The sequence below is a fragment of the Notothenia rossii genome (genome assembly GCF_949606895.1).
Source record: "Notothenia rossii genome assembly, chromosome: 1".
NCBI classification, from domain to species: Eukaryota; Metazoa; Chordata; class Actinopteri; order Perciformes; family Nototheniidae; genus Notothenia; species Notothenia rossii.
Window position 1 is genome coordinate 57,296,519 of NC_136912.1, and position 27,882 is coordinate 57,324,400.

At 41.9% G+C, this 27,882-nt stretch overlaps 2 protein-coding genes across 2 annotated transcripts in view; both read left to right on the forward strand.

Moving 5' to 3' along the window:
- The window catches only part of LOC307021219 (uncharacterized protein), a 616,546-nt gene that overhangs the window by 40,533 nt on the left and 548,131 nt on the right, over positions 1-27,882 (forward strand). The gene's annotated exons all lie outside the window — the stretch shown is intronic.
- Positions 11,083-27,882, forward strand: part of LOC307023945 (heparan sulfate 2-O-sulfotransferase 1-like) — a 42,756-nt gene continuing 25,956 nt past the window's right edge. The window contains exons 1-2 of the mRNA XM_079657647.1: positions 11,083-11,634; positions 19,679-19,917. Of these exons, the coding sequence (XP_079513773.1) occupies positions 11,511-11,634; positions 19,679-19,917 (363 nt within the window). The 5' untranslated portion in view covers positions 11,083-11,510. The remainder of the gene's footprint in view (positions 11,635-19,678; positions 19,918-27,882) is intronic.

Below are 27,882 nucleotides of genomic sequence, written 5' to 3' on the forward strand. Positions count from 1 at the left end.
AAGACCTGAGAGATCTGGATGGTTCATCATTTAGCAGCAGGTCAGAAATGTATTTTGGTCCTAAACCATTCAGTGCTTTATAAACAGCAGCAGTATTTTGAAATCTATTCTTTGACACACAGGAAGCCAGTGTAAAGACTTCAGAACTGGAGTGATGTGATCCACTTTCTTAGTGTTGTTAAGGACTCGAGCAGCGGTGTTCTGAATCAGCTGCAGCTTTCTAATAGATTTTTTAGTGAGACCTGTGAAGACACCATTGCAGTAGTCCAGTCTACTGAAGATAAAAGCATGGACACGTTTTTCCAAATCCTGCTGTGACATTAGTCTTTTAATCCTAGATAGGTTCTTTAGGTGATAGTAAGCTGATTTAGTAACTGTTTTAATGTGACTGTTGAAACCAATAACTAATTTAACCCGCTGACAAGAGAGGCCACCTCCGAAGATCATGACGGGCTGAGGGACAGACTCGGGGGCAGGTTCTCAGGAATTTCTTGGCTTCTCTCCCCCGAGCCAGAAGAGGAACACTACAGCTTGGAAACACTTACTGTTCCTGAAATTATCAAATCTGTTGGGCATCAGGGACCTGAGGCAATTGTGACAAGCATGGCATTGTCTGAAGAGCAACAGAGGGCAATTCAGGTGGCTACCACTGGTCAGCGAACCAACCCAAACTGGCATTTGTTCAGGAAAGGAAGGTTGAATGCCAGCAACTTTGGAGCTGTCCTGAGGTCAAAGCGTGTGACTGCTTCCTTTATTGCCAGGGTGCTAGGGCAACAACAGGCCCTTGATGGTGTTTTGTCTGTACAGTGGGGGACTATGAATGAATGTGAGGGCGTCAGGGCATTCACCACTGCAAACCAGATGCAGGTCCATGAGTCAGATTTGTGGCTCTCCCTATCAGGATTGTTGGGGGCATCTCCAGATGGTCTGGTAGGGTCTTCCGCTGTGCTGGAGGTAAAGTGTCCCTACGGAGCCAGGGAAATAACAATTAGTGAAGCATTGCAAATCAAGGGCTGCTGTGTCAGTAAGGAAGGAGAAAGATTCAGCCTGCGTGAGGAACATCCTTACTGGCACCAAGTGCAAGGTCAGCTTCACCTCACTGCAAGAAAGAAGAAGAAATTAAAAAATTGTGAATTGTTTTTAATTTACATTTACTCGCCTTTGCAATGTTGTGGTTGTTATAGAGTTAGGTTTCCTGTCAGCTCGTCTGTTGGGAAGATATAAAATATAGTTTCATGGAAGTCACACCGTCACATATACTGTAAGAGCATTAAGACATACAGTACATAGGCTAAAACAAAACATCTAAAGATATAACCTTGGACTTTGATAAGTCTCGTGAACATTTAATGAATGTCTGTAAAAGTTTTAGGATAACAGTCCAATGGCTATAAATCAAAAAGCAGATTTAAATAAATATAGAAATGGAGATGTGAGCATGGGAGGAATGGAGCTTAAAATACTGCAGTAAGCCAGAAATAAAAAGCAAGTACACACACAGCTAACAATGTAATATTTATGGGAGGATAGAAGGTGTACAGTGTACACCATGGTTAACACCTGCTATGTTTCAAATTGTGTTTGTTGTCTTTGTCTTCCATGTTTAAAGGTTTAAACATGTATTGCCGTAGTACACACTCTGGTCCATTAGCTGACGGTACGCACATCCAAATGAAGCTCAGCGCAAGTTCAGGCAGGAAGACCTATCACTTCGTATTGCACGTCATGGCAATACTCGCTCCCTTCACTAAATGATAGGGAGCGCCACTCCTCAAGCTAGCCTATCACTTCCCTCCATTCACAAGCCTAATTATCGCACCTGTTAATCCCTCTATATATGCTCTCCCCTTTTCCATCAGCTTTCTTCCAGGTGTCAACGCGCAAGCAGCAGCAGGGCTTCGTCCCAGCTCCAGGTATATATTCATCAGCTCCGCAGTCTTGCGGATTAGGCTACAGGCGGCGTTCCCCAGTTGGCTAGCGGTTCTAGCCGGCCACCCCGCAAACCCGGACGCGGAAGGAAAAGAGAAGGACATCGGGCTCCACAGAAGTTCCTCCGGCTTAATGGAAAGGGGCTACTTCAGGCAAACAATTGACGCACGCCTTCAGTCGAGAGAGAGCATCACTGGCATCAGGGCCGCTCTAATGTGGCGCTTCCGGCTTCACGCGGAACGGGCCCTCATCGCTCGCGAAGCTTCACCCATTTCTGGCTTCAACTACAACCCCTCTTGCAGGCAGGCAGGGCTTAAGCTACATCCCATCGAAGCTACTTCTCCTCCCGGCTCAGTAGCCAGTACTGGACACTAAGTGCGTCATAGACGGCTAGCAGGTTCAGTGCACAGCAGGCTTGCCTCCTTTCCCTGCGCCTCACTGCTAAAACAGGCAAGAGAAGAGGAAAAAGAGAGGAAGAAAATAAAACAGAGAGAAGAAGAAGAGCAAAGAAGAAGAACAAGGAAGAGAAAAGCAAAATAAGAGAAGAACGAAGAAAAAAGGAGAGAGAAAAAGAAAAGAACGGAAAAAAGAGAAAAGAGAGGAGGAAAGAGAAGAAGAATAAGGAGAGAGAAAAAGAGAGAAGTTCGTTTATGCATTGTTGCCTTTAGTTCAGGGTTAAGGTGAGTTTCAGGCAGCTTCGGGTGTAACGCGTTACAGCATGGAGTTATGCATTTCGGGTAACTACTACCCGTCACATGCTCAGTAAGTACTGCAGTTTCAAGCTTCAACACAGCCACGGATGCTGCCCATCCGTGTTTTTTTGGGGGGGGGGTTTCTTTCAGGGAGAAAGAAGTTCATGTAAGATGATAGAAGACAGTCTAATCACCCAACCAGCACATCAGCATCCACGTCTCACCATGGTGTAATTAAACTGCTAATTAAGCTAGTCCTATATCAGGGCTCGACAGTAACGGTTGCCAGGTTGCCATTGGCAACCATTCAGAAAAATGTCAACCACTTCTTGGACTTTGGTTGCCCTCAGTGGCAACCAGTTTTTAACATAAGAAATAAGGACAGCAAAACGTGCACCCCAAAATAGATAAATGTTCATATTTGTTTTAAGAATGATATTTAATTGTTGTGACCAGTCGGAACCTGATACTTAAATTGCACGTGCATTGGCGTGATTACGGAGCCAGAAAGCAATGCAAGTTTACTCGCGTGCGCGGTGCGCCGTGTGTTCGTTTTACAACAAAATGGCGAAGCAAAAATAAGTTGTTTGACTGTGTGGTAAAAGTTCAGCCAACACCTCAACTTCTCAAACGAATGTTCAAAGTGATTCAACTGATGAAGCCTAAGGTAAAACCCGAACGAAAAACAAAAAGGAATGTTTTTCATTCACCTCCGGTAAAAGTTCCTTCAAAATAAGAGTCCCGATCTTATTACTACCAAAATAAAAGTGCAAAACGAAACTTTACCATAGAAAAATGGTTGCATTAAATTATAATCACTTCTATAAAAAGGTAACACATTTTAAATATAGTTAGACATATTAAAGGTAATTTACAGCATCAATAATTAATATCAAATGTTTAACTGTGAATGGTTTTCATTTATTTAACATTAGAAATGTATTAGTCTGGCCAATCCAAGACTTCAATGCTGAAGGGCCAATGGGTCTATGGTGGGGGTCAGCACAAAGGTCAAGAAAACCCACATTTGAAAGGGAGACAACGGGTGATCAAGAAACTAGTGACTTGCTCAATTCATTCGTGAGGGATCTATGAAGAACAGGACAACAGCAGCACTACTGGTATAATGTATACCAGCAATTGGGGGTGGACAAGTTTACTACCACTTAGGTTCAAATAAGTGCGTTAATTACTTATTGTAAAGCATTTGAACATTCTTGTGTCACATGTTCATTTTTAAGTTGATATAACTGTATAGCATCTTAATTATTTAAAATATAAGGTATCTAAAAAAGGGCAACTGTATTTTCAGTTTTGGCAACCAAAAGCGGATGCCTGGTTGCCAGCCTGGCAACCACTTTTAAAAGTTAGCGTTGAGCCCTGCCTATATCATGGGTCATGTCTCAGTATTTACCTAAGCAAATATTATTTCATGCTGCTCATATTGCACTCATATATTGGTTTCATGCTCACATGGCTTATGTTAAGCAGGGTATGATATTCATGCATCATTGTACTCAAGCTAACAGCCGCATTACATTGTCTACATCTCCCTCTTCGCCGGGCATCGGCTCGTGCCGGCTATCCAAGATCTCTCTAGCTTACCTATGGTAAACATGCATATAACTGGTGGTGGTGTATTAAGAGCATTTCAGGGCTCGTTCAGGATAGGTGCAGCAAACCTGCCGCAATATAGGTAATTATTCCTCTTCCCTACAACAACCGCTTCTCATCCTACATTCGTCCGAACCTCAGTGCCGTGCTGGCTATCCAAAGGTCTCTCCAACCTTAAAATTGGTACGTATGCGTATAACTGGTGGTGGTTCTTAGCATGTCAGCACGTATATTCGCCCCGCGGCTCATGTTTATCCTTGCATGTCTAACCCTGTACGTCCAGGTTGTAACCTTCGGGTCCGTATAAAATGTGTCCCTGCGAAGTCAGGTTGCCCCGTACGTCCGGGATGCCCTGTACATCCAGGATGCCCCGTACGTCCGGGATGCACCGTACGTCCGGGAAGCCCTGTACGTCCAGGATGCCCTGTACGTCCAGGGAGGATGCCTAGGAGGCATCAGTATGTCTAAATCCCCACATGTATTAACCTCTCATTTTATCCATACATTTCCACTGCATCCCACAAGGTAAGATTTCATCACGTTCAGTACTTCATACTTTCACTTCTTTTGGGGGTTCATCGGAAACGGTTCTTCCCTTCCCGAATGACATCCTACCAAACCTGGGCCTAATCGCCAAACACCATTTCATTCACTTGTTATAAACTGTCATCATTATGTTTCATTTATATAATGTGACCCGATAATAAACATGTATTTCATACATCACGTCTCTCCTGATTGAAATGAAGCTCAGCGCAAGTTCAGGCAGGAAGACCTATCACTTCGTATTGCACGTCATGGCAATACTCGCTCCCTTCACTAAATGATAGGGAGCGCCACTCCTCAAGCTAGCCTATCACTTCCCTCCATTCACAAGCCTAATTATCGCACCTGTTAATCCCTCTATATATGCTCTCCCCTTTTCCATCAGCTGTCTTCCAGGTGTCAACGCGCAACCCTCCTCCACCCCTTTGCCTCCTGCTTCCAACTCAGGGCCAAGCTCAACCTTCTCCCTTCCAACCGGACCTAACCACTTATCACCACCACCAGTGTCTAGACCCGGGGGGGTTCATCGGAAACGGTTCTTCCCTTCCCGAATGACATCCTACCAAACCTGGGCCTAATCGCCAAACACCATTTCATTCACTTGTTATAAACTGTCATGATTATGTTTCATTTATATAATGTGACCCGATAATAAACATGTATTTCATACATCACGTCTCTCCTGATTGAACATTGGTTTGTGAGCTCCAGTTAACACGAAGAAGAAGAGCTAGCCTCTAGCAGGGTTATGGCTGGAAAGGATCCGTCTAATGTAAATATGACGTCACGTTCTCGTTCTAACTCTCGTTGTAATCGGAGCGGCTCGGCTGTAATCGGAAAGGGTCGGGGTGGGCGGGACGCGGGAAGATCGAGAAGAGACGTCGTTCTAACTCTCGTTGTAATCAGAGCAGTGGGCGGGACGTGGGAAGATCGAGAAGAGAAGAATGGATGACAAACAAGTTTGTCAGTTTAAATGTCTAGAACATTTAAACACTAATTTGAGCATACATGAGCAGGAAACAAAGACCAAATTTGTATCAACAAAGAAGGACAAATGTTTTGGTAGAAGAGGTGAGTTTATAATTGATGTTAGCTTTTAAACTGTCAGACATTTCAAATAAATGAAGGCAAATAAATAATCAAGTTGTCCTTCTCAGATCTGAATTTGTGTAAAAGAATACAATGGGACATAAAACATGTCCCATTTGATGGAGAACCATTGATGGTGGTTGGCAAAAATACCTATGCTTGCCATCAAGGCAAAGATAAGAATGCCAGTGCCAAAGTGTGTGTGTGTGTGTGTGTGTGTGTGTGTGTGTGTGTGTGTGTGTGTGTGTGTGTGTGTGTGTGTGTGTGTGTGTGTGTGTGTGTGTGTGTGTGTGTGTGTGTGTGTGTGTGTGTGTGTGTGTGTGTGTGTGTGTGTGTGTGTGTGTGTGTGTGTGTGTGTGTGTGTGTGTGAGAAACATTGTTTCGTTTAACTTTAATGCCAATAAAGCCCCATTTAATTGAATATATATATATAGAGAGAGAGAGAGAGAGAGAGAGAGAGAGACACACAGCTTTTCTCATGTGAGACTGATATTTTACTTGAAAATACAAGCTATTTTATTTCTCTTTTGTAATTGTTTTATTTAGCAAAAAGATCACCGAAAGGACCACACTGGGTTCCCAGGAAGGCGATGTCTGGTGCAAAACACCAAGAAAATGGATTGCCCAGCTATGATCAATGTTGTGCATTGCAGGAAGTTCCCTGAATATAAAGTAGGCACCTTAACTTTATATTTCCTTTCCTAATGATCATGCATTTAATGTCTTAACACAAACACATGTTTCTGTATTTGTAGATATCTGTCAACAATGAAAAAGGGAAGCGGGAGACATCCCAACAACTAAAACAGGCACTTAAAGATGACCAGAGCAAAGTAAAGACAGTAGGGCTCTTCGCAGCATACTTTCCCAAAATTGAAGAGCATCAAAACCACCCAGTTTTGGGACAGGTCAGTGAAATACATTTGTCAAAAAAAAAAAAGTTTTTTAAAAATATTTATTTTAAGAGCATTTCAAACTTGGACTTACCGAGTCAACTCTGCCTCGACTTAAACTTCCGTCTATCCTTTGCCTTCACAAGAGAAAATATTACAAATATAATGCTTTAGATTTAGATTTAGCATGGCTGCCTCACTGAAGTTTTGATTATTTAATTAGTTAATTTATTTACAAATTTATTAGTTATATATGTGTATGTGTTTTTTTGTTATATTAAAGAAACCTAGACTGTTCTAATAATTGAAAATAGGTATTGCCAACTGTTTTTTTCCGTTATAGGCAGCTGATGTCCGAGAGCCTGTTGATCCAAGGGTTGAATTATTCATAGAAAGGATGGCATTGGATGGAGCGAGAAAGATTGGAGAGATCAGAAGGCACATTAGGACATTTGTAATTAGTGAACTGTTTAGGGGTTTGGATCCTCCTCCTCCTACCAGGAGGAGATTCTACCCTCTGGACAAGGACATATGGAACATCATCCAGAGGACAAAGGCCAGCAAAAGGCGGTCAAATATTGACCAAGTTAATCTGCAGGTAAGCAGAACTATTTTAGTAGTATGGGTATTGACTGCATTGTTAGGACATGGAAGCAAACTATTATACAAACATGCATGCATTAACGTTGATCATATGGCTTGAGTATCTCTGTTTATAATATGAGAACATGATTTCACAACATTTCAGAGCTTGGTGGACACATGGACACAGCAGGATATACATATTGTATACAGGCCCAGTGAAGAGCAGGATGATGGCTCTGTGACCAAGTTGCTGTTCTGCTTGCAGACCTCCTGGCAACAGCGGCTTCTCCTGTTGTACGGACAACAGATGTGTCTGCTTGACGCAACATATCGCACATGCCGATATTCTGTTCCGCTTTTTTTTGTGTGTGTGAGGACAAATGTGAACTATGTTATTGTGGGAGTGTTTGTCACACAGTCAGAGAGTACTTCTGATATTAAAGAGGCACTTCAGGTGTTCAAGGATTGGAATCCTGATTGGAAGCCCTCCCACTTCATGGTGGACTTCTGTGAGGCAGAAATCGGCGCCCTGGAGGAAGTGTTCAATGGTAAGATGTGAAAGCATGGATGGAGGTTTGAAATAATGTGACATACCTCATACTTAAAACACTTGCAATGTGGAAGAGGGCATTGAGATAACATGTATTGTTTTTGCATCCATTGGATGACAGCTAAATGTTTCAAAATATTATTTCTTATAGATTCCAAAGTCATTCTCTGTGACTTCCATCGGGGAAGGCGTGGGTTGAGTGGACCCGTAAAGGAGGTAACGGGGTGTGCTCACAGGATGAGGTCCTACGCCTTCTTCGGGACATTGCTCACTCACACACTGAGGAGGAGTTTAAAAGGCACATTCTGGTCCTCCTGACAAACACCAACTGGCTCACAAATGAAAAATTGAGGAGGTGGTTCAACACCAAATGGCTACCCCAAGCCAAGGTAGATTAATTTCCTCTGGATTTTGTCCATATCTAGGATTTGTCTTAATAATATACTATCAATATGGTTGTTATTTTCAACAATGTCATGTCTTTCTCTTCAGAGATGGGTGAATGTCTACAAGACGGAATCCCTTAAGGTAGCCATCTACACCAACAATGGTGTGGAGAGGCAAAACGAGACCCTCAAGCACACGTTCCTTGAAGGCTATAAGAACTGCAGTCTGAGTGAACTGCTGACAGTGGTAGTCTCAGACTTTCTGCCCAAGGCTTACCAGAAGTAAGCACATATTGATCATTTCATTTCTTCCCTTATTACATTGCTTACTATTTTAAACTCATAAATTGTATCTTATCATATTGCTTATTTATTTTTAAAGGTACATTGAGCTCAATGTTATGTTCTCCGATGGGTACCGGAAGTACAACACAAACCTTCCACAGTACCTCCAAAACAGGCCACGTGCCATTGCACAACAAATCCTGGACAGACATTGTCGGTCACTCGACTACAAAGGAGCCGTCACAGGACGAGAAAAAGGAGTGTTCTGTGTGAAAAGCCTGACAACATCAGCCACACACCTGGTGTCTTTTGGCCGCGGTTCCATCAGTCCATCATGTACCTGCCAAGACTGGCAAAGACATTTACTGCCCTGCACTCACTTTTGTGTGGTGTTCAACGCAATTGATGGTTGTGGTTGGGAGAGTCTCAGTGAGACCTACAGGGAAAACCCTCTGTTTTCTCTGGACGTTATTTGCTTATCTACATCCCAAACAGATTCAATCACTCCCACCTTAGAGGATGCCCTTGTCTGCATGGAGGACACCCCCAACACCCCTGTCTGCATGGAGGACACCCCGAGCACCCCTGTCTGCACGGAGGACACCCCTGTTTGCACGGAGGACACCCCTGACTGCACGGAGGACACCCCTGACTGCACGGAGGACACCCATTCCAAGAACAGTGGTAACCACTCAAAGTCCTCAAGAGATAAGAAACGACAGCAGTGTGGGACCTTATTGCGGGAAATTACTGAGCACACATACCACCTACAGGATGAGACGTTCATGTGTACAGTGATATCAAGACTAAATGATCTTTTGGAGGACGTAAAGCAACACACCCCACATGACAGTAGTCTTCCTCTCACCTTCACGCCCCCCAAACACAAAAGGCAGAAGAGGACCATAACACCTCTCAGTACCAGCCCTCGTAGACACCCTTTTTCAGGCCGGGTGGGTCATAAAGCTGAGGTCATGAGATCCAACTACAGAGTGGACAGCTTGAACAAGATTTTAAAAGCTAAGTCCCCAGAGTCTAATGCGGGAGGAGAAGGCAGGGGTACGAAGAGGAGGATAGATGCTTTAGGTAAGAACAAAGTATATTTACTTTTGCCATCTCCTCTATATTCACAAAACACAGCCAATCATCCATTCCAATCCTATGTTACATGGCACAGTTCATTTCACTCCAATATAAATTGGTATAAAAGAGACCATTAGTCTTCTCATTGTGCTTATTGCTGTGGATAGGTGTTAACTATTGTTGTTGTATTGTATCATATCAAAAGTTGTTTTCATCCAAGGCACCACCGCCAGGTGAATGTTGGAAGCTTGGAGATGAATGGAGCTGTAAAGAGGTGCTAAGTAAAACAACCTTTTGAATCCATTGCATGTGATTGATGTAGTTATAAAAAGTATATCATAAGCTGTCATTACAGTCTAAATATCTAGCAGCAAAAGGAGGAGAGTCTGAGGAGGAGAGGAGATGAGGAGAACAGAGGAGAGGAGACAGCAAAAGGAGGAGAGTATGAGGAGAGGAGAACAGGAGAGGAGAGGATACAGCAAAAGGAGGATAGTCTGAGGAGAAGATTAGGAGAGGAGAACAGAGGAAACAGGGAAAGCAGAGTAAAGAGCAGAGTTGAAAGAGAAGTTGAAAGCAGAGCAAACAGTAGCAGGAGAAGTAGAGCAAATGTAAAAGTAACTTTGAAAAGTATCAGCAAGAAGATCAGAGTTGCATAATGTTATTTTGTTTTATTCGTTACTGTTATATTAATGTTGTATGTTCATTTTTGTACATAGGATAATAAAGATGATCTTAACCTTGAACTCGATTCATGACCTCATTTCATTATTAAAACCTTAATATCAAATTACAGACTGGATTCAAATTAGGATCTCCAAATGTGTTGATGTAATGTTTGTGATAAACTGAAGGATAAAGTGTTCCTTTATGTGTTGAGAAAATTCCCCTCCCTCTTAAGCCAAGTAAGGTGTTTAAAAAGCCTCTTGGATCAGCTGGAAAATGCATCATCACAAAGCTGAAAACAGCTGTTTCACTTTACTTTTGAAAGATACGACAGAGACAAAGCTACACATATATGATGATATTATAGAATATGATGCATTGTTGCAGATTAAACTACCCAACGGGATATAAAAGAGGTAAACACATCTACAGCAGTAACATGCAACATACATTTTATTGCACCAGGAGCTATCTTGGGACTTTTACTGCAACAACGTTGACTTGCCTGTGAATACAAAATAAACCATTGTGTTGGTGATCTACAGTGTTGTCATTCTTCTTTCAACAGCAAGACCGCTAACAAGTATTTACATAATTAATATAGTTTAGCTTCTCGCCATCCCAAACGTAAACATTCAGCCACGTGACTGCGCTTCCGAGCCGCTCCGATTACAACCGAGCCGCTCCGATTACAACGAGAGTTAGAACGAGAACGTGACGTCATATTTACATTAGACTGATTCTTTCTAGCCATAACCCTCTATCAGTCCGCCTACCTGCTGCAACAAGCCCCGTCTCCACCCCCCAACACGGCTGCACTTCACTCCGCTGGAGCCGCAGTTAAATGGAGCCTCATGGATTCAGTATACTGTCCGCGAAGTTAAAAGAAACCTAGACAAACCCGAAGTAGAACATGGGCAGAAACTACCGTCTTGTTGTAGTTTACGTGGCTTTATATTGACAGTTAACGTTAGCGGGTAAGCTAGCTAATGTTAGTTAGTTTGTTTGGCTAATTATTCCCGTGGGACGGCTGTCGAGTATCAACTAATGGAGATAACAGCTAAATTCATTAGCTTGGATTAGCGACGTTGCTTTGTAGCATAATATAGTAACTACTGGGCTTTATTGGCCATTAGCAGTGGATCTGAGACTCATTGTTTACTCGTTTCCGCGGCATGGTTCTTTTGGTGGTTTGATGGGGCTTTCAAGGACCATGATGCCGTCTAAGCTCCAGCTGCTGGCTGTGTTGGCATTTGCGGTGGCGATGCTGCTCATAGAGAACCAGATCCAGAAACTGGAGGAGTCCAGAGCCAGACTAGGTAAGTCCAAAACAAAGACTTAGTTCACTTTGTTACCGTATTATAGTGCTTATGTTCTCCATCCATCTGTATAGTGTCTTCACAGGGTATATATTCTACTTTTAATTGAATATGCTATTCCTTACAAAAATAATGTAAATAATATCATACTTTTACATCTTGTTTGCTGTAATTGGCCTTTCATGGTGATTACTTGATAGATTGTATTTATATATATATATATATATATATATATTAGGGCCGGGACTCGATTAAAAAAAATGAATCTAATTAATTAGAGGCTTTGTAATTAATTAATCGAAATTAATCGCATTTTTAATCACATATACATATTTGACCTGAGAACAGTGAGAAGCAATTTTTTTCACATGGATTTTAGTATACCATTGAATAATGACTGAATACATAAGCTTAAGCAAAACAACATTGTTTATTTTTTTCAAGGTGGTACTTAACCAAGACCAACAGAAAAGTGCAATTTTTGCCATAAAGTGTAGCAATAGCATATTTAGGAATATAGTACATTTCAGAGATTCAGGTAGCCTATCGGTAGGTAGACCTTCTGTAAACTATAACACTTTGTTTTTTAAGTAAAACACAATACTTTCAAGTACATTCAGAACATTGGAAACCCTGACTATTAGAAAACATCTCTCTGTTGCTTCAGACTGTTGGCCATAACAGACTTCGTTGATTTACCAACAGTTGATTTAAAAATCTAATAAATGTCAGTCCAACTCTCTCAATAACCTTGGCCAAAACAATAAACAGTTCAACATAAAGTGCCAGTTGCACCAACAACATAATAAATAGTTCAACATAAAGTGTACTGTACCATTTAAAATAAAATAAAAAAGTGCCAGTGATTGACCTCAATCCCTCCTATTCTTCCAATATCCTGATGAAAAATAAAATCTCTCTGTTGCATAGGCCACTGTTTGATCAACGCGAATTGGGTGTGGGTCCTTGTACTCCGAGTCGGGCTAGCTTCCACGCTAGCTTCCACGCTAGCTTCCACGCTAGCTGCTATATGTTTTGCATTGAGGTGATACTTGAGACTTGATGTACTGCGGTGATATGCGAATTCCTTTTTGCATAATTTGCAAACAACCGTGCTCTTATCGACGCTTCCATCCGTCCGTTTTTTAAAACAAAATGTCCCATCCACGGGGCCAACCAAAGCGGTCTCATCAGCTTCTTCGTTCATGTTTGACTATTGTTCACTATGGTTTGTTGTTGTCTGAAGTCATGAACGTTAGTTGGTGCTCCAGTATAATCGGTACCCCTGAAACTCATCCAGTGAGAAACGTTCCGCGGTGCAAAAATAAGTGCGATTAAAATGCGTTAATTTTTTTAACGCGTTAATTTTTGTGTAATTAATTCATCTTGATTAACGCGTTAAAGTCCCGGCCCTAATATATATTTCACTGTCACTATGTATATATTTTAGTTCTGTTTTATTTCCTGTTTTGAGATGTTTCTATTTTATCGTTATTTATTTTCTACTCTCTCATTTTCACATGTTTACATGCTGATGTGACGAAAAACGTTCCTAATTTAAAGTGCTGCTGTTAAATATTGTTGTAGACGAAAATGTAATTGTCCAAAGAGTCGAGATTAGAGATGGGCGAGTCCTGATTCATCCGGATCATTAACCCGGATCCTAGAAATGAGCTGGTCGTGACGAGTCTCCCCTCTCCATTAACCCGAGTCCTTTGAGTCCTACACCTGGTGTGACATACAAATTAAAACTATAAATTGCGTCACTCGCTACTCTCTTTATAACATGTAAAATCACATTACAATGTACCCCAGTCCATCTGCCTACCCTTTAGCAAGTAGGATAGCTTCCAGAAGTTATCGTTTGGCTCAGGGGAGGGGACGCGGATCAGTGAAACTTCCTGCAGACTCGTGGGGACTCCTAACCGTAATAGAGTGGCGAAGTCCCTCCCCTTCCGGTGGACCTCCATGGGACCTTATTTCGGAAAATGTTTGTATAGAGCTCCTGCGGTCACGTGACTTTTGGTTATCAGCCACCATTTTGGCAGTAAACATGACGACCGGCGCCAGCGTTTTCCTACCGTGCGAGTATACATCTCATTTTAATTCAAGTGAAATTCGGCTTTATAGTACAAAATTAGAAAGATTAAATATAAGCAACCCATATAATGCACCCGGTGTGCTTTTCAAGAGCATAACCTCCTGCTCTGAAGACGATGTACCCGACTTGCGCTACGCGGACATCCACAGCTATCTTGTAAGCTTTCCATCAGTGTACTCAGGAGACTCCCTCAGAGCTTACAAAAGCTTGGAGGCTTACAAATGGTGTCAGTCCGGCTTCGTAAACAACATTCAACTGTGGAGTCTTACATCCAAAAACTTCGGCATCATCACTGCAAGGGTAAGTATTAAATTATTCCAGTTTGATAGGCAGTGTCACGTTAGCATTGTTTGTTTATTAGCTTGTCTAGCTACGGCAGTGTCACGTTAGCATGTTTGTTTATTAGCTTGGATAGCTACTGCAGTGCGTCTGAAACTAGTTTGTATTTTTGAACGTACTCAACCAAAGTGGCTGGCGTTTTTAACCTTTATTTATCTATTTTTGAATTTCATATATAGGTTAATCACTCCCAAAGGCTTAATGAAAGTCAACTAAAGCCATGGGTGGTGGTCAGGAACGACGGTGTTGTGCTGGGAGCCCACTGCAACTGCACAGCGGGACTCGGGGAGAGCTGCTCTCCCCGAGTCCCGAGGAATATTTTCAACACGGGTTTGTTTACCACTAGCTTGCTACAAGCTAACTGGCTAGGCTGCACCAGAGCCACACTTGTTGAGTTAAAAAGGGACATCACAGAGTCCGTTAGCTATAATAACTGGGTGCTAGATTCTACTTCGGTAAAAATTAAACTGACCAGAAACTTTTTGTAGCATTGTACTGTATTCCTTCACCCACCTGATATGAAGTGATCACTGCATAAGCGAAAGCAAACGGCCGGGGGTTCCCATCTTTCAGTCTTGTTCAGACGGCTCCTGGCTCTTTTAATCGCTGCGATCCACTTTTCCCTCCTCTCCGCGTCTTTTGGAATGCGATAATAAGATACACCTTTCTTCTTCCCACGCCTATTTGTGCAACCTGGTGCACAGCAGTTATCCACCATCCTCGACAGTCTGCCAGTGCCTGCCAATAAATTTACTGACGCGATTACTGCCAAAATGGCTGCCCCCTTCGTTTCTCGTCACGTGACCAGCATATGTGACATCATCCGCAGGAGCTCTATAGAAGTCAATGGAGAGAGAAAGATTATCTTTCGATCTCGTTTGAATTGTGCCACGAATTACACATAGGCTATGATGTTTTTCAATTTAAAAGATAATCTTGCAGGGGGGGGCTGAAACTCGACCAACAACCAATCACATGAATTTCCCGCCCCAGACACACAAGCACGCGGTTTGATTGGCTAGAGCTTGTACTGGCATATGATTCAATTGGCTGACGCCTCCGTCGAGGCGTCAAAAGTAGAACATTGCTCTACTTTTGCAGCTCTCACAGTGAGAGAAGCTACGCTTTGCACCCACAATGCAGCTCGGGGAATCGTGACGTCACCCCATTCAAAGTGAATGGGCAGAAGCGTTGAAGCTGCAACGCACGCCGCCGTGTGTAGGGGCTGTTATGACATCACTTAAGCGACTCTGGGATTTGTAGTCTTTCTAGTTGCAGATTTTTCATAGTCTTATATTTCATCAGTTTTACGACAAACTGTGACTTTTTTGACATGGAAATGATTTTTTAAGATTGACAAACATCATATGTGTAATTGATGGCACAATTCAAACGGAATCGAAAGATACGTTTTCTCTCTCCATTGACTTCAATGCATAATTTTTCCGAAATAAGGTCCCATGGACCGGAAGTAGATGGGCGTGACTTCGCCACTCTATAGCATAGCAGATCCAGAGATCCATACTCGTCATGTGCACGAGCATAGCCGCGGCCGGGAAGACATTTTACTTAGGGTGTATGGCCAAAAGTGGGGAGAGATTAACAGTAACATGTTGCAGCACCCGGCTCCCGCGGCTATATTATGCATGAGTCAACAGCAGACTCAGGGATTCGCAAATCCTGACTCACTGTGCAAAACATAGCAGACTCGTGCGGACTCAGAGCCGTAACCGTATAGCAGCAGATCCAGAGATCAAGCAGACTCGTCGTCATGCAGGAGTCAATAGCAGACTGAGATTTGCAAAATTGCCCTTTTTTTTGTGATCAACATGTTTTACTAAAGCAAAAGACACGACTTTACACACATTTAACACATACAAACACCAGTATTGCAATAATTATGCAGTCCATGAGAAAATAGGGGGGGGGGGGGGGGGGGTGGGGGCATATGATTAGATCTACATACACACTGTTTTCATGACCCAAATATGTTCATTTTAATTAATTTCTTATTTTTCATTGTTATTTTATCATGGGTGGAGATACTGGGTGAAGATATGCTTGATTTTTTGTGTGCGTGCATTTAAAAAAATAAGTGTTTTGCATTATATGTATATAGTTATTTTAATATGTTCCTGTACTTAAGCACATTTTGCACAATTGTGTTTTAATTGTATAATCAAGACATTTGATATATTCTAACTGTTTTGCAATCTTCTATCATTTGTCATTGTTAGTCTCTTTTTGTGTGCGATGTTCAAAATAAATATTTTTGCCAAGTAAGATCCTTATTGGAAATGCAGCTATTACACGCAGGAGACTGTTGCACAACATGACAATTTTGTTAGAAGTCTACACTTAAACTTCATTTAGAGCCGGAAACATTATGGACTTAATCAAAATCGCGGAATCCGTGAATCCAGGTCAATGATCGAGAGGGACCAGTAGCCTACGAGTTAGTCAGCGGAACTTCACAGACTCAGATTCGCAAATCCTGACTCACTGTGCAAAACACAGCAGACTTGTGCAGACTCAGAGCCGTAACCATATAGCAGCAGATCCAGTAGACTCGTCCTCATGCACGAGTCAACAGCAGACTCAGATTCGCCAAATCGCAAAATAACCCTTTTTTTTGTGATCAACATTTTTTATTAAAGCAAAAGACACTGTGTAGCGGAGGTTAATATAACGTCAGTTTAATATGCTCGTGAAATGCAACAAGTTTTCGGTTTCACCGATAGGATTTCAACGGTCTTGGTGATGCTGACCCATATGACTCAAATGACTCGTATGATCCGGCTCTCTTCAATGACTGACTCAGAAGACCCTGAGTCCGTAAAAGGATCCGGATTTGCCATCTCTAGTCGAGATACATCTCGAAAAATTGGGTGAAAGCAAAGTTCACACCAAAATAAAGTGTTTTAAGCAAACAAACGGAAATTACTTTTTTGTATACTGTACTGCCGAGAGACGGGAGTTTGAGGCAGTGCATCGAAGGTGCAAAGTTAGCTTTAATGAGCATCAGAAACGCACATGTTGTCGGCTTGAAGCCAGGGAAGAGAAGGGAGAACTAGAAAGGAGGGCACACAGTAGGTACAGTCAACATACAGTGGGGCAAAAAAGTATTTAGTCAGCCACCAATTGTGCAAGTTCTCCCACTTAAAAAGATGAGAGAGGCCTGTAATTTTCATCCTAGGTATACCTCAACTATGAGACAAAATGAGAAAAAAAAATCCAGAAAATCACATTGTCTGATTTTTAAAGAATTTATTTGCAAACTATGGTGGAAAATAAGCTTTTGGTCACCTACAAACAAATAAGATTTCTGGCTCTCACAGACCTGTAACTTCTTCTTTAAGAGTCTGTCCTCCACTTGTTAACTGTATTAATGGCACCGCTTTCTCACCAAGTACTTTGCCGTACTTAGTGCCGGCACTTAGTACCCCAGGGCACCAAGTACCAATCGCGTTCACACCGGAGTACTTTTCTCTGAGGGAAGATTACGCAAATGAGCCGCTGACGTCACTTCTTCTTCTTCTGCTTTGGGTTTACTGGCAGGCCGCAAACAACTTCACGGTGTATACTGCCACGGCCGGAAGTCCCCGGAGTTGGGGACTGGCTTCAGTAGAAGCTGCTGGGACTCCCACCTTCCGAGTAAATCGCCAGAACGCCGACACCTCCTCATCACTCCACCCCTCCCATGTTTTTTTTTGTGTTGCCATAAGTTATTCTCTCTCCGTTGGTGCGCGGGGCTAATGTTAATAATTCTAATGCCAGCAAATACAACGGCGGCTTCAAAACACTTTTCAGAGTTTTACGGGGCGCGGTTTGCAATTCGCCCAGCCAATAGAAATTGGTGCTTTTTGGTACTTTTTTGGTACCACCTCTCTAGCAGGCACTAAAAATGGTGGTAAAAGTTCCCGTCTCTAAGTACTCTATTTGGTGTGAACGCGACATAAGGGGTACTAACGGAACTAAATGGAAAAAGTATGGGGAAAAGTACTCCGGTGTGAACGCGTCTACTGACTTCAATACATACTTTTTCCGAAATAAGGTCCCATGGAGATCCCCCGGAAAGGGAGTGACTTCGCCTCTCTATAATACCCTCAAGAGGTGCCAAATGCATCACAACAAGCAGACTGTCACAAGGCTTCTCTGTCCTCTCAGTGTCAGACAGTGAAGTGCCGTCAGTACAAAGAGCCACACAGCTGATCCAACAGACACTCACAAGGCCCTTTCAGTAATTGTCTTCAATTAACATTGCATTGGAGACGGGGAGGCTCTTTTAATTATGCCTCCTCACAATATTATCATTGAAAGCTTAATTACTTTTTTCTATGTTATTGTATTTGAAGGACTTTGATGCATTTCTTAATTATGACTAAATTCTACAACTACTTGTTCATTCGCACAACAGATGTACCTTTTAATTTAATTGTTGTGTTTGTAGCCTGTCATCTCCTGTGTGTGCCGCTAAATGAATATAACAATAAGCATCAACTGACTCATTTGGCTCATTTAAATCCCATCATATTGATTCAGGTTAGAAACACTTGACACAAATGAACATTTTATATATTGGTCCTTTTTTAATCATTTAAATATCATAGTTTGACGGCTTGTTTAGGATACAGTATACTCATTATTGTATGTCATTGTGTTGTCTACCATATTTCTTCCCTGATGATGACACGCTGAATGCAACAAATCCATGTTGCAATCAGCAGGGGGAGAGTTAGCTAACATTAGCTGGTACAGGGGTTCCATAGAGTTCAATTGTGGGGCCTTCAAGCTCAGTTCAGTGATAATTACTATTGGGCAATTGTAAATTAAAATGTTATCATGATGGTTTCATTTTAAATCCTGTGAAGTTTAGTTTAGCGAGAAAGTTACATTAAATTACAAGTTATTTAGCTGACACTATCCAAAGAGACCTATATACACTTACATACTATAGATATGCCTATAAGAGTAATTTAGGATTAAGTAACTTGTGCAAGGACACTTTGATATGTTGACTGCATGGCTAGGGATCAAACCACTGACCAGTTTATTGGTAGACACTCATCTACCCCATGAGCCACAGCAGCACACAAATACAATAATCACAGTTGTTTGAGGAAGATGTTTTCAAAGCAATGTAAAATAAATATGAGAAGGGAAATTACGACCTGTTTAACTTCTGGACATCATGAACCAGAATACAATAAATAAGGGTTTTACCATGGTTTTGAATTGTAGAAGTTTTAATGGTAATGGTATGGAATAGGACTGGGAAATATGGCCTAAAAATAATATTGCAATAATTAAAGGCTATATCGCAATATTTGGAAATCCCTTTCCATAACTATCACACCAGTATGAGATTATTAAATGAAGACATTAAGGGCGTTTTATGATTCTCCAGACTGAGCCTACTCCTGTGTATCTGTTTCAAATAAAGGAATTATATAATAGTTACATTAAACTGGAAATAATTTACATCTTCCAATATTAACACATGATATACACATCTTTTCAGTTTGTGATACATCGAGTATATTCTGAACATCGCCCAGCCCTAGTATGGTACTTCATTTCAGTTTTTGTGACTTCCCTGTACAGAAAGGACCATTGCCAGACACCAGCTGGCAGAAGTGGAGCAGCGACACAGTGAAGACTTGGGGGGGGAATCCCCTCCACTGGCAGAAAAAGACGACATGGTCATCATCTACAACAGAGTGCCCAAGACGGCCAGCACCTCCTTCACCAACATCGCTTACGACCTGTGTGGGAAGAACCACTTCCACGTGCTGCACATCAACACCACCAAGAACAACCCCGTCATGTCCATACAGGACCAGGTGAGAGATTCTGCACACCGCTGTATCTACAGGAAGTCAATCAAGCTGATCACATTCAAAACATGATGGCTCATAGTTAGTACTGGACCAATTCTTGTATTTGTGATTTAAAGCCTACTGTTATCACCCTTCAATTACATTAACATTTCTTCAAACACAATCTTCATTTTGAATAAAATGATTAAAAGTATTTTCAAGTAAAAGAAAACATTTTAATGAATACTCATGTTTAACACATAGCCTCCCTTTGTGTGGCAAGCAGGAGAGGAAAATAAATGTTATTTTTACAATACTTTTTGGATTTTACAACAGAGTAATTGGAAATCTATGAAACAATCCTATGCAGCAACCATTATGAATCTCATTCTACATTTATATCTGTACTGTGCACAAATACATAACATTACACTTGTTAGACGCATTTTTCAAGAGCTCTATCTGTAATTATACAAATATGATATATTATTATTATATAATATTTGAATTGCTACATCAAAGAAACAAAGACAGAAGAGTTGTTTGTCATCAGAACAGAATGGAAACTATAGCCTTTTCACGCTCTGTCTCCAAATTTCAAGTCATTTAAACATTTCTTTGTTTGATTTAAGAATTTGAGAATCAGCGTTATCAGAATTTCTTTATTCGTCCCACAGAGGGAAAAAGTACATTGTTACAGCAGCATAGATAGAGACGAAAAAATAAATAACACACTTCTAGATAAAAAGGCATGCTCATAGTATTCAAAATAAAATATTACAAATAAGTACCGTATGTAGCAGCAGTATTTATAAAATAAAATAAGTGTAACGTTATAGAATGAAGTGTGGTGGCGGTTAGAGAACAGTAGTACCATTTTCTATATATATATATATGTATATATATATGTGTGTACATTATAGCATACAGATTATTGTTGGAATTGACTAATTAAGAAGTAGCAGCCAGTAGTAATAATAATATTAGCTTGGAACATATTGCAAATATATATTAAAGAGCAACTTGCAGGTAAGAGACACCAGTGAATAAATGTGTAGGAAAATGATGTATACACTAGATTTTCCTAAAAATATACAGAAATATACACTACAGTGACATCTGGCGTCGTTTTAGTAAGACATTTTCACTTCCGCATAAAAAAAGCCTCCGCACGTGACCTCCCGCGTGTGACGTAACATGGGGGAAACAAGGGGGAGAGCGGCCGGTCTAACGTATGAATAAACATGGATCACAATGCTAGTTTTGACACAGAAGAGGCTGAAAATATATATTCGAATGCATATGATTATAATTATGAGCCTGATAGGCGTCCAAGAGACCAGGAGCAGCCAAGGATTAGAAAAAATAACGGCCATCGGAGAGAAATGGAGCTTTGGTGTGTGGAGAACCAGTGGAGAACAGAGCAGCTGTCTTGGTGAGTGACCGGCGTTAGCATGTTAGCTAACGTCAGTCACATCACAACATTGTAAAGTTAGCAATCATATATCAGGCTATAACTAAAGTAGCATTGATAATATAGTAACGTTACTGGCAGGACTGTTGACACTGATCCATAACAGAAACTAATGCGCAAGTATCAGCAGTATCTCGCGTTACCTAATGCAACTCCACACTACGGTGCTGACCGGAGTGGAGACGCGAGATACGGCTGATACTTGACGATCTGGCGGAGAAAGGTTGTGGAGCCTCCGTTGATATGCCATTGTAAATGGCTTGATGGAAAGCAGGTGTGTAGTCGGCGAGGGTGCACAGCTGATTGCAGCAGGTGAGTGGAGGTTGAGCCAGGAGTGACAGCCACCACGCACACACAAACAACACAGACGGGGGGGAAACAAACAAACAAACACAAAGGAGACGGCTGGAGCAGTACAGCCACCACAGCGTTACCCAACTCCACACTACGGGTGCCGTGTACCGGAGGGGAGAGAGAGAGCAGCGAAGGGGGGAGAGAGAGAGCAGCGAAGGGGGTGAGAGAGAGATGTAATACGGTTTCTTGATAAAGCTGTGGAGACGGAGTATGTGCTGCAGGGATGCACAACGCACCCAGGAACGAACGCTAGCTCCGTTCCTTTTCCTGTGAAGGAAACTGTGGACTCGATGCCCTGACAGGCTTGAGTTTGTGCAACCTGCACAAACACAAGCTCACCATGATTACAAATGGTGAAATGCAATGTAAAATTACCGAAAAAATACCAGCTCACTAAATCACAACCGCTCAAACCAACTACAAACTACTACCACGGATTGGGCAGAGAACAAGTCTGAGAAAGTTAACTCCCCCATGTGACGTAATATGACGCGTTTGACGTATGACGTTAAAAAAAAGCAGTTTTTAGTAGCAGAGCTCAAAACGGCTCCTTTTCCTCTGAATTCCTGCCCTTATGTCTTGTAAAACATATCAAATCCTGCATTAACATTTTTAATTGTAATTTTCAGGCAACGTTAAGCATAAAAAAAACCTGCAAGTTGCTCTTTAACGTATTGGGCCATAGGGGTTAAACAGTCTGACCGCTGCAGGGAGGAAGGACCTGCGGATACAACTTTTAACTGTTTGGGACAGTCTTAGTTTGTTTTAGTTGATTTCTTTTTGATAAAATAGAACAAATACTTAAACTCACATATGGTGGCAGAAATGTAGGGATCAATTTTTGGTACATTTTCGATTTTATAATGGGTGTCTATGGGAGGGACTCTTCCAGGCTAGAGTGCGTGACATCATCACTTAAGAGTGTAGAGCAGGGGTGCCCAACCAGTCGATCGCGATTCACAGTCGATCGCGAGATGTGTCTAAAAATAGAACAACAATATTCTGTTTTATCGTTAATGTCCTATAACATACACTTCTTGTACCAGAATAATGCACTTGAACGCATCAAAGCTTTGTGATTGGCGTGACCCCATGTGTCGGGGTGTGGCTGGTGGGCATTGGGCACTAGTTAGCTGACGTTGTCCGTAGGCTCATCTCAATTGAATATTTCACCTCCTCCTTTCCCTCACTCGTGTCCCTTCCTTGCGTCTTAGCTCCGCCTCCGTAAGATGCGAGCAAGAGACACGAGGAGGAGACGCGAGGACAGAGGAGTCCTCAGGTATTAATTGGGACGTCCTCGTTCACTCAAACGTCACTTTTAAACAACGCCTGTTAATGATGACATGTGCACAGCTGTATCCCCTCTCATCGGGCTTAACTGAATAACCCTTTAGAACCGGCCCATTTGTTGTTAAATATTTATTTAAATGAATGAATCTTTCTCTTGTTGGTCAAGGAATTCAATGTATGATGGTTGATCCTGCTTTTGTGTTCCGTTTTGGTGTAAAATGTACATTTAAATACAATTATAATGATAGTAATGTGAAAGCCTTTAACTCCTGAATATCTTAACACAAAACAATACAAATAATTGTTATTTATCAAGATCTAGCCATTTATGAAATAGCTTTCTTAATAGCTATGTTTTAGTGACGTTCAAGATCATTAAACATGACTTAAATTCTTAGTATAACCTTAAGAAATGAATTGCACATAATAATTCCCACGGAGCTGTGAGCACTTATACATTTGTGTATGTGACGCTTTTCCACTCATCTTCCAGTTCTCCGTTTTCCTTTGTTGAAATAGACCAGCTGTGAAGGTGGGGGCGGGGCTTTTATACACAAGTAGTGAAAACACTTGCTGCTCTTGTGTATCCTCCCTTTCGTCTCCTCCCTCACCCCTCACCCCTCCTCGACTCCTCCGTGTGCATTTCAAGTATTGGGACGTCCTTCAACATGGCGTGTCTTGATCGATTTCCGGGTCAAGTCCCGGAGGAGGGGAAGAGAGGAGTCGAGGAGGGGTATTAAGATGAACCTCGTGTCAACAGGAGTGACAGTCCGCACACACACACAAGACCGCAATTCGGGCAGAAGCAAAAAAGCCCAAAATATATCATTTTCACTCCGAGTGGGAGGACGATTATTTTTTGGTTTATTCCAATTCAAAGTCCATCCGTCTCATCTGCAATGCGAGCGTGGCTTTACCGAAGAAGGGTAATTTAGAGCATTTTAAAACGGTGCACACACGCTACGAGACGGAATTCCCTCCTAATTCTGCCCTACGCTCTTCTGTTCATTGAGTGCATATGTAACAGACTTAAACATGTCAATACATAATTATAAGTTTGAATGTTTAATTCATAATAAGTTGTGAATTTTAAGAGATGAGATTGTTTCATTTAATATTTTAAGTTTTTTTTTCCCGTGGGAACACCTTCCCGTTGCATGTCTTTGTTTACTTCCGGTATGCAGTGCATGACATTAAGGATTTTGGGAGATGGCCTTGTGGGCCATCTAAGCTAATTTACAGATGGCCCTGAGCCCAATAGAGATTGCCCTGAAAAATGCGCGCAAACGCAATGGCACGAAGGGTTTGGGGGACCTCCCCTAGAAAATTTAGATTTTTGCAGGTCTTACTGTAGATGCTGTCTGGTGCATTCTCTAGACTGAATTATAAGATGAACCACCACAATATTATATTGTACAATTTCAATTTTATTATTAATTTCACTTGTTTGTTTGTCCTTGTTTGTGTTTGCTCTCTTGCATGCCCTGCATAGCTATAAGAAATACTTAAAGGTCACATGTCATGTTTTTCCGGTTATTATCCGTCCCCTTGTGTGTTATTAAGGTTTTTCTGCATGTAAACGGTGTGCAGAGTCAAAACCCTCAAAGTACACCCTGTAGCGAGTAAAACTCTAAAACAGAAAATACCTCCCCAAAACGCCTCGTTGGTGTAACGTCATCATGACGTCATCATCCATTTGATTCTTCCGGGTACGTGCTTACGAAAGCACGTACCCGGAACTAAATGGGCCAATCCGTGGAGCCGTTACGTTACGTCCGTGGAGCCGTTACGTTAAGCCCCCGCTGATTGGTCCAAATTGACCAATCCACACACACACACTCAGTGCATGCAGCCCTGCTGATTTCTGCTCCCTGGCTGCAGGCTTATAGAAGACAGTTGGGATCGCGCGAAATTCTCTCTGCAGACCCATTCTCACAGCGTTTATCAACCTATAAACCTTTTTCTTACTCAATATCAAGCTAGGGCTGGGCGATATATCGAGTTTACACGATACATCGTGGATTGCACTCCATGCGATGTCGTAAATGACCACATCGTGAACATCGAGTATTATGTTGTCAAATCAATTTCCCGCCGCGGCCAAAATGAGCTTTCCTTTCTCCCTCATAGACACAGTCACACATGCAGGCACACACACGCAGGCCCCGTCTAACTTGCACACAAACATTACACACATGCACAGTGACAGAGAGCAGGGCTCGAAATTATAAATGGCCCGCTGGCTCGGAAGCACTATTTAGACACCCCGGGCCAGCATAACGTACTTTCCACTTGCCCGCTCGGGCCACTAAAAATATTGCTTAAAAAAAATAAAATTGTCCAGTGGTATGGGTACTTTGACAAGCAATTTTGTTAAATTGTTTCGTTTATTAACGCTATAACATAGCGTTTCGTGAGGCGGTTGTCGTTGTTGGGTGAAAGGCAAACGGGAGCCTGCTCGCGCTGGCTCCGCAGCAGCTGTTTGCTGCAGAGCCAGCGCGAGCAGGCTCCCGTTTAAAACTGTCTTCAAATAAAATAAAGTCACCGGAGGAGTTAAAGGAGAGTGACAGGGAGCATGAGAAGAAGAGGGAGAGAAAGTTTCAGCCAGCTTGATCGATGGAGTTGGCTTCTAGTGGTGCAGCGACCCGTCCTAAAACCCTTTTATAATCTATCGATTAGAGTTATGATTCGAAAATTATAAAAGTAGGGTAGACATGTGGAGATTATCCGGCGGAAAAAAACGTGCATTTATCAAACAGGTTTGTTTTCCACAGACCTTATTTCCAGCTATTTTCCAAAACCCTGTGGAGAAATCCCATTGCTTTTTTGTCGAGGGAACCAGCAGCTTCCTTCCTGGTTTAGGACGCGTCACGGCACCTCTCAATATGATGCCCATATAAACAAGGTCTTCTGTCGGCTCTGTACATCAATGCCGACCTATGCTGACAAGTAAGTGAAGAGTAGAAAATATAAAAGGTATTGGCTATAGGGAAATGTCCCAGCAGTTTAGGAGAATGAAGGTTATAATCTAATCTAATACATAGCCATTACATGTCTAATTCCTGATAATGACAGGAAGACAGAAAGCGCATTATACTACTAATAATAATAATAATACTACTCATAATAACAGACATTTTTGAACAATGACCACAATATCATTATTTTCATAAACCAAATATGAACAATTGAGGAAAATGAGGAAGAACTGATGATTCAAATGTTGTAGTACAAGTAGTAATGTAGTTGGTGCATAAATTACTATTGCAACAAATGTGTTAATTTTCTTCATTATTAATCGATTTTTTTTTAATGCAGACATATGTTGCAGGGACTACTAGAATCATCATACTGGCGTGACTGTAAACATCAGGGGGTTAAATAATAATAAAAAAATTTTTTTAGAGGACATTTCAGAATATCGCGATATATATCGTAAATCGCGATATAGTCAGTAAATATCGCGATATCATTTAGAGACCATATCGCCCAGCCCTATATCAAGCCACACTTATTGTTTTTATTTCGCCTGTGACTTTGTGTGTTCAGGTTGAGTTTGGCTGTGTTTGGCTGTGTATCGCTAAACAAGGAAATCACGGGGGGGGGAAGGAGCTGCAGCGAGCCGTTTAGTGGAGAAAGTGAATACTGCTGAATACACATACTTTACAGAGATGCTGTATGCGAAACCAATGTGAGTTTGGAAAATTGCACAGTATTTTTCTATTTTAGTATACCTCAACAATGGCATTATGATCAGTGGAAATGGCCATGACATGTGACCTTTAAGTTGTTGGACAAGACACTTTCCATCTGATGAAGGCAAATGCCTTCCCAGATGTAAAAAGTAGAAAACATTACATTCAGTTGTAACTGCCAAAACAAACATTATTTACACTATTATGGCCCCTGTTAAAAAATGTTGTGATGTTATCTACTGTGAGTTGGTTGAACCAGCGCGCTGGGTCGAACAAATGCCTCCTCATCCGGAAGCTGACCGAGCAGACCCGAGCAGCAGCAGTCGAGAGGAGCCGAGCGCATCTGCAAAGCACACAAAATGGCGACGTCAGAGTTCCCGTTAGCCGGCAAATCTTAAATCTCTAAGGTCAAAATAATTTCCCTTTAGCGCAATACCGCTTCAGTTGCGCCACTTAGGTGACAGACAAGAAGAGTATGTGTCAGACAAAAATAGTCAATTCTAATGTCTAACACTTAATGTGGAGAAAGAGATGTCCTGTATAGGTTGATTGTGCGTTGATCTGTTGGTAATGCCTCGGGGTTCCGGTGGGCATGTAAACAAATGCATAATGCTGCGCTATACTTTGTGGCCTCACCCGGTTGCATAGCGACACTTATTGTTTAGGTGTCTTTTAATAAGCAGGTAGTCCTATCATTAGCTAGATCTGATCAATATGGACATAAACGCGAGTGAAGTCTAAACTGACGGGAGAGAGAGAGATCAGCTGCTGCTGACGAGTCGACACGCAGCTCCGCATGATCACATGCAGCGGTGAGCGGACAAAACACACACTTCAGGTTAGAATATCACACGTAGCTATTTTAATTACCTCTTAAACTAATTATAGATATGTTTAGTTTTACTGTCAGGTCACTCATTACTGGATTCGTGAGCTGCATGATACTGGCATAATAGATTGCCCGATCGGGCAACCAGCAGGTGAGGCTTCATTGCCCAAGCTAAATACTAGATGGCCCCGGGCTATCGGGCAGTCCTTAGTGTCGAGCCCTGGGTATGTATTTTCCACCCTCCGCGGACTGGCCATCTGTAGAATCTGGAGAATCACAGAACGGCCGGTCGTCAAGGGCCGGCTCGATTCGCTGACGGCCGTTTATGTTTTTAAATGGAATCATTT